The 7,214-nt window shown below is 37.2% G+C and overlaps 1 protein-coding gene across 1 annotated transcript; it reads right to left on the reverse strand.

Annotated features, from left to right (window-relative positions):
• Positions 1-14: 14 nt before the first annotated feature.
• Positions 15-5,877, reverse strand: clec3ba (C-type lectin domain family 3, member Ba). Its single transcript, XM_007228880.4, has 3 exons — positions 5,540-5,877; positions 5,161-5,259; positions 15-3,979 (listed from the first exon to the last, which is right to left on the reverse strand). Exons 1-3 carry the CDS (start codon positions 5,634-5,636, stop codon positions 3,579-3,581), a joined length of 597 nt encoding a protein of 198 aa, XP_007228942.1. The 5' UTR covers positions 5,637-5,877; the 3' UTR covers positions 15-3,578.
• Between the last annotated feature and the right edge of the window lie 1,337 nt (positions 5,878-7,214).

Genomic DNA, 7,214 nt, shown 5'->3' on the forward strand with positions numbered 1-7,214 from the left:
GCTTCTTTTTAAGAAAAAAAAAAAAAAAAAACGATTTCATTTTCCTCTCATTTTTTGTTCCTGTTTGCTTGAATGTTGTGTTGTAAATCTTTTGGTTGAGTTTAAAATATGCATTGGTTGTTAATATATATTTAAAAACTTTGGAAGAAAGCTTGATGTGACGTATTTTCCATCTTTTTATGAATGTGACCTTTTATGTTCGATGTGTTTTCAGGTTAAGCTTTTTTTTTCTTTTCTTTTTTTTAAACATTTTATGGAATATTACAACTAAACAAAATCCTATAAAACACAAAATCTGACAAAAGATTAAAGTTAGATAAAAGTGTTTGTTGTAATAAAACCTTTAAAGACAAATAAATGGTTACATTTAAAAGTTCTGAGTAAAAATGTAAGTGTTGTTCAGCTGTTTTAAGGCCAGATTTGTCACACATGTGGCTGAAAGTCCTTGGGGAGAAACTAGACTGAGGTTATATAATACTGTGAGTGTAAAATGAAGTCATATATTTCACTGGAAAATATTTTTATTTGACCAATTTGATTGTTTAAAAAAAATGTGCATTACAAATAGGGAGGCAGGAAAAACACAAAATACTTGCTTCTAACAAACTTTATATTTTGCTTTCTTTAGCAGTTTACATAAGTTACGTAATGAATGAAATGCTAGAAGGCATGAAATAGACATGCTGGTCTGGCTATTTGTGAATTCTGCATTTTGAGTGTTAATGTGTAAATGTTCATTTCTAACAATACTAGAAGAGAAGTAGAGAAATACTGAACTGCAGTGTCTTTCCAACATTTTTACCTCTTTACAAAGTTATCAGATTTTGTCTGGATTACAAATCTCACTTTGATTTTGTTGGTATATCACTTCACGTTACAAAAGCAATAAAATATTGACACAAATTACTAAAAAATTAATGTGTGTGTATGTTTTCAATCTCTGTTTAAATTGGCACAGATGAAAGAGTTTTCATTAATAAGAACACAGTTGGTTTACCTATGAATTATTAAAGGTTTAATGTTTCTAGGAACAAATTTCCTCCAAATCCATTCAGGTACCATTGAACAAACAGTGAATCTGTAAAAATGGAGACCAAACAGCATTCTGAGGAAATTATACTACAGAATAACAGAAAAGACTATATTGGAGGATGGCTAGAAATCAGAATAATACATAAGAATGTACAAGTGCATCTTAAAAAAATAGAATACCATTAAAAAGTTACTTTATTTTAGTAATTCAGTTTAAAATGTGAAACTCGTATATTATATAGATGTATTACACACCGTCATCTATTTTGAGTGTTTATTTATTTTATTGTTAGCTAATGAAAACCCAAAAATCAATGTCTCAGAAAATTAGAATATTATATAAGACCAATGGTACTTTTGGCAGTGTTGGCAGTCTGCCAAATCCTGCTGGAAAATGAAATCCACATTCCTATAAAGTTGTCAGCAGAGGGGAACATGAAGTGCTGTAAGATATTAGGGGAAAACACTGCACTGACTTTGGACTTGATATAACACAGTGGATCAACACCAGCAGATGACACTACTCTCCACACCATCACTGATCATCAGTAAATTTTACATTTCATTTGTAAATCAAGGGATCAGAGTTTGGAGGAAGAGTGGAGAGACACACAGTCCAAGCTGCTTGAGGTCTAGTGTGAAGTTTCCACAATCACTGATGGTTTGGAGAGTCATGTCATCTGCTGGTGTCTTACAGCACTTTATGCTTCCCTCTGCTGACAACTATTAAGGAGATGCAGTTTTTATTTTCCAGCAGGACTTGGCACACTGCCCACACTGCCAAAAGTATCAATCAGTCTTATATAATATTCACATTTTCTGAGACACTGTTTTTTGGGTTTTCATTGGCTAAAAATCAATAATGAAAGAAATAAATGCTTAAAATAGATCGGTCTGTGTGTAAATACATCTATATAACATACAAGTTTCACATTTGGAACTGAATTACTGCAATAAAGAAACTTTTCAATAATATTATTTTTTTTGAAGAGGCACCTGTACTTTCCACAGCAAATACTAGGCAATAATTAAAGCTTTTAAGAAACTGCACCTTTCAACAGGAAAATGATCCAAAATCCAAGATAAAAGAAACAAAGGCTGTGACTGAAATGGCTCCCTACTTCCTCATTAGTGTAGCGCTATATAGGGAGACACTATGTAGTTCACTAAGTAGTGGTGAAACACGAGTGAATTTGGACACTACCTCATCATTAACATGCGCCAGCACCGGTCGCATAAACACCGGAAACATCTGAAGGGCTTAACTGTGTTTTAACTCCATAAACACACTGAACTGAGCTCTAAATTAAAGTTAGTGAAGCTCTGAGGTGATCATGAAGTCATTTCTCTGCCTGTTATATTTAAACTGTTTAGAAACATAATCCTCACATTAATGAAATATATGTGAAAAACATCTGAAATTAACAGCGTACGCCGGCTCATAATGTTGCCAGATTGGGTGGTTTCAAGCGAAATGTCGAGTTATGTCTGAAATTGACTGGAGGAAACGCTGTGCTTTGACAGGGGGACAAAACTACCAAGTGTTAAGAGTTTGTATATTTACCTCAGCAGTGTTGTAGATAGATAACGCTAACCTTGCAGAGACAGAGCTTTTAGTCCTGCTGATGGAAATTCAAATAAGCAGTGTTTGTGTTGGTTATTATATATGAGTATTTCTTTCTTTCATTGCTGGCAAGTTTATTTTTATGTATTGTAATTACTTTTCTTTGGTTCGTGTGTCCTATCATACAATGCACAAAACATATAATACGAAAATGCAGATCAAATCAAAGAAATATTTTTTTTTGTAATTGGTGATATTTAAGATGTAATACTGTTGATATGATAAACATCAGCTTTTTGGGTGGTTTTCTCTGCATTTTTTCTCTGCAGATTTTAAACACGTTTTATCTGAATCCCACTGTAACAATCTGGCAACCCTGATGGCTCACTGTCTGCTCTGTTTGTTTGGCTGTCTGTTGCTTAGTAGACTCGCAATGCATTCTGGGACACATTTAGCTTGCTTAGTAAGCAGCCATGTTTATTATGAATCATGATGCATTATGGGAGTTTACAGTGTCCTCAAAATCACATTCAAAATTCCTCTTTATGATTCGGACACTGCGACGCACTCAACAGTGCCCTAAATAGTACATAGGGAGCCATTTCAGTCACAGCCAAAGTGATTAAACTGACGTGTTGCTTGGTTTAAAGCTTGATTTGCATGTTGTATTGGTTTCAATTGTTATGTAACTGGTATATTACAGTTCTCCATTAACCTTCAGACATTTTCTATTGTTGCTCCAACAAATTTCACCCAAACGAGTCCTCCAATCTGTGTGTACACTAATAGTGACCTGCTGTGTAACACCCCCATCTGTCTTCAAATACAAGTTTGAAGCCTGATCTTTGCTTGTTTGTAAGACTTGAGTAGAGATGCATTAAACAAAGTAGTAAATATTTATCATGCACCAGTACTGATAATACATTCCCTGCATGTTATAAAGGATAAAGGAAACAGTGATACATGGATCGAGCTGCACATCTCAGACGATATTGAACTCGCACACAGAGGCCTTCTCAGCACGGCAGCTCTCATCAAACCACTTCCCGTTGGCAGGGTTAGAGAGGATGGCGCAGTTCTGGCTGCGGCCGCCATCGGGTTGATGGGTCACCGCCGTCTCCCAGTTCTTAAAGCGAACAGTGTTGCCTGACTTGTCCACCCAATCGCCCTCCTTCACCATGTCATTCACGCCGAGCCAGATGTGTTCCTCAGGCCCGATGGTCTGACGTACGTAAGCATAGAGCTGGTCGTTCTCGTCGCTGTTCAGAGGAGTGCTGAGGGTGCCACCTTTCATGATGCAGTCATCGCTAGCCACATGGTAGCTCTTCTTCACTGGGTCTGCCAGAAAACATTTCCCCGGGACCTTGATGCCTTTCAGGCACACTGGAATTAGAGGAGCAACAGATAGCTGTGTGTTAAAGGTCAAAAGACAGATGTTGAGCAGATGCCAAAGCAAGAACATCACTTCCACTTCATAAACCTGCCCAGCCTAAAATGTGACATGTGATGATGATCAGCCCATGACTAAAACTCAACACACGTGGCTGAATTCCATGCTTCCCTTGGATTCATGTGGTAAGGTTTTGCATGTTTTGAAAACTTAAGATGAATAAACTTTCCTGATGTGAAAAACATAATATTTGAATGATCAATATTGATTAACACCACATGCAAACTTCTATAAGCAAAACACTGGTAACCTTTTATCATGACTGAATCTCAGATGGCTGCTAATAGGATATTTCCAAAACATTCTTTTTTTTTTTTTTTTTTTACATAAAAAATATTACAGATGACCCCTTGGTGTCTGTGAGAATGCCAAGACGGTGTAATGGCAAAGTAGAAGGCCTTTAAATAATAATAAAAAAAAAACATTAAAAACTATGCCATTTTCATTAAAAAATAAGTTTGAAGTCATGTTTTAAACAATGTAACAGTTTTAAAATGTACAGCTCATGTAAAACTAAGCTGTGAACCAGACCAGTCCAAACTGCATTTTGAATAAGGCACAGAACAGGGCAGCCAATCAGTTCATAGTTTACATGTATCAGTCTTAAAGTTTTAATACCACTGGATATTATATATTGTTTAAAAAAGAGGGGGTGATTTTTAGCAAACAATTTATTGATTAACAACTTACAGCTGTTAAGTAGCAATTAAAATAAACTGAGCTTTGGAAAAGGATTTTTTTAAAAGCCTTTGTCTGTAGTAAAGCGGGATTTACTCTGTACTACTTTAGCATTTACCCAACACACAGTACATTCATATTTTTATCATAATAACTAGAAAAAGACACAGAAATGGGTACAGGAAGAGTCAGGTCTGGCTGACCCACATGGCAACACCAGCCTTTAGCTCAGATGAATTAGAGGTCTGACAGGTGATGTAGAAATAAGAGAGTAATTTCTAAAATGAGAAGATAAAAAAAACAGTTTTTTGTATATATTACCATATAGCACTGCTACTGGACCACTAAAACACAGGGGTGTACTAAAACTTTTCACCAGTAGTAGTTTCATTTGTGAGTGCTGAAAGTAAATAAGCAGCTTTGTTCAGTAACTTACCTGTTTGTAGAGCTTGCCTTTCCTTCAGGAGATTCAGCTCCAGCATGATCTCATCAATCTTTTTCCTCAGCTCCTCAATGGCAACACTGTTAGCAGACTCTGGTTACATCAGCACATTAGGCAAGATTCAAGCAGCCATTACTCATCTCTTTAAATGATGAACCGCTCAGCAGTGTTATGAAACTAAACAGGCACAGTATAGCTGTATGATATTTTAGTTTATCATGAGAAAAAGTAACTTTAGAAGTGTTTTCTAACATGCACAGATGTGGACTGCAGGATATACAGTCTGATTGTTGTAGACATGCTTTAGTATGTCAGAGCGAGGCTACAAGCACTGGAAAACAGGACTGAAACAGAGTAAAGAGAGATTACTCACCTTTCTTCCCGTTCTTTTTCTTGGTGGAGCTCTGCTGGAGCGTAGTATGTGCCAGAAACAGCACGCAGAGCAACACTCTCACTCCTCTAAACTCCATTTTCACTCAAGTCCTGTTGGAATTGCTTGTTCCTGTCCTAAACTATGTGACTGTGTGAGTGTGTGGTGTGGTTACACGCCTCTATGTCAGAGGGAGAAGATCTGCCCACCATGTGCAGTTATCAGCCCATTCTCGCTCTTACTCACAAACAGCAGCTGAACATGTACAGACAGACAGCATGCCTCTGGACCATGACTTACAGATAGATGTTCTCTTAATGACACAAGAAGTACTCGCTTCTTTAACAGATTTGTTACTTTACTAGAGCTTTGCATTTTGCCGCTGGAATCCTCTTCCACTCCTTCATGATGTCATCATGGAACTAATGGTTGTTAGAGACCCTGTACTTCTTCACCTTCCATTTGAGGATGCCCCACAGATGCTCAACAGAGTTTAGGTCTAAAAACATGCTTGGCCAGCCCAGCACCTTTACCCTCAGTTTCTTTGGCAAGGAAATGATTGCTTTGGACTTGTAGTGATAATGTACTACTTTTATACATATATAGTCACAATAACTTACTTCAACATGCCTTTTGCAATCCTTTAGGCCCCCATGGGCTATGCTAAAATCACTATTACAAACTGTACAGCGGGAAAGACCTTTTATTGTTTGTTACTTTTACTAGACATGGATATACTTTAGAATAGTCAGAGATAAAATGACTTTTAATGGGAGCCATGATGCTCCTGAACGCATCCCATCCAGGAGGGAAAAAAAACACACTAAAACTGATTGTCTCACTCACAGACTATGCGCTTCATAAATATGCACATGAGGGGAGACCCTTTCTTGCCCTCTCCCTCTCTTTTACACATGCAATTGGGGAAAAAAGTCTGTGTCGCCTGCCGCCTGACGTTTATGTTCACTCTTAGGCCACTTGTTCTAGATTCCAGAAGATTTTATCTGACTTGCGGGCATCAGGGAGCCATTATTGAAATGTGGTAGATTCCCGCAACTTCTGGAAGACTTGAGAAGTCTGGAATACTGTCCTGCGGCCCAGTTCCGAAGAGAAGGGCTCAAGCTCTGCTTCAGTATGTCACAGAACATGTTGGCATTCATAATTCCCTCAATGAATTATAGGTCGCCACAGCCAGCAGCACTCACGCAGCCCTATCCATAACACTCCATACTTGACTGTAGGCAAGACACACTTGTCTATGTACACCTCACCTGATTTAATCCATGTCCTTAGTCTGCTTTATTTTTACTGCTTTTTTGTGCATCATTTTTAGAAGAGGCTACCTTCTGGGACAAACAGCCGTGCAGAGAAAAAATTCTGTTTTAACATGACACCGGGGAGGAAAATGGCTAATTGGGTGAGATTTGGGGTGTAGTTTTGTTTGCAGTGGTTTAGACATCAATGGCTGTGTGTTAAACTATTCTAAAGTCAGTTTAACTATTTGCTGCAAGAGAATGAACAATCTTTTTTAATGTTGTGTTTAAATTTTATAATATTACTTTTAGCTGGATATATTTTGTTTATCAATTTGTATGACACTTTCTTAATTTTATTACAGAGCCAATGAAATGCAGTTAGCACCTAACCAAAAGTGCAATATAGAGTGTTATCAATAACG

Source organism: Astyanax mexicanus, chromosome 6 (assembly GCF_023375975.1).
Source record: "Astyanax mexicanus isolate ESR-SI-001 chromosome 6, AstMex3_surface, whole genome shotgun sequence".
NCBI lineage: Eukaryota > Metazoa > Chordata > Actinopteri > Characiformes > Acestrorhamphidae > Astyanax > Astyanax mexicanus.

Bases quoted from the DNA above. Each gene is read 5' to 3' on its own strand.
- clec3ba (XM_007228880.4), bottom strand. From the start codon at position 5,636: ATGGAGTTTAGAGGAGTGAGAGTGTTGCTCTGCGTGCTGTTTCTGGCA. The intron at 5,260-5,539 runs GTGAGTAATCTC...TGATGTAACCAG, and splicing joins GAAAAAGAACGGGAAGAAAG to AGTCTGCTAACAGTGTTGCC. The intron at 3,980-5,160 runs GTAAGTTACTGA...CTCTAATTCCAG, and splicing joins AAGGCAAGCTCTACAAACAG to TGTGCCTGAAAGGCATCAAG.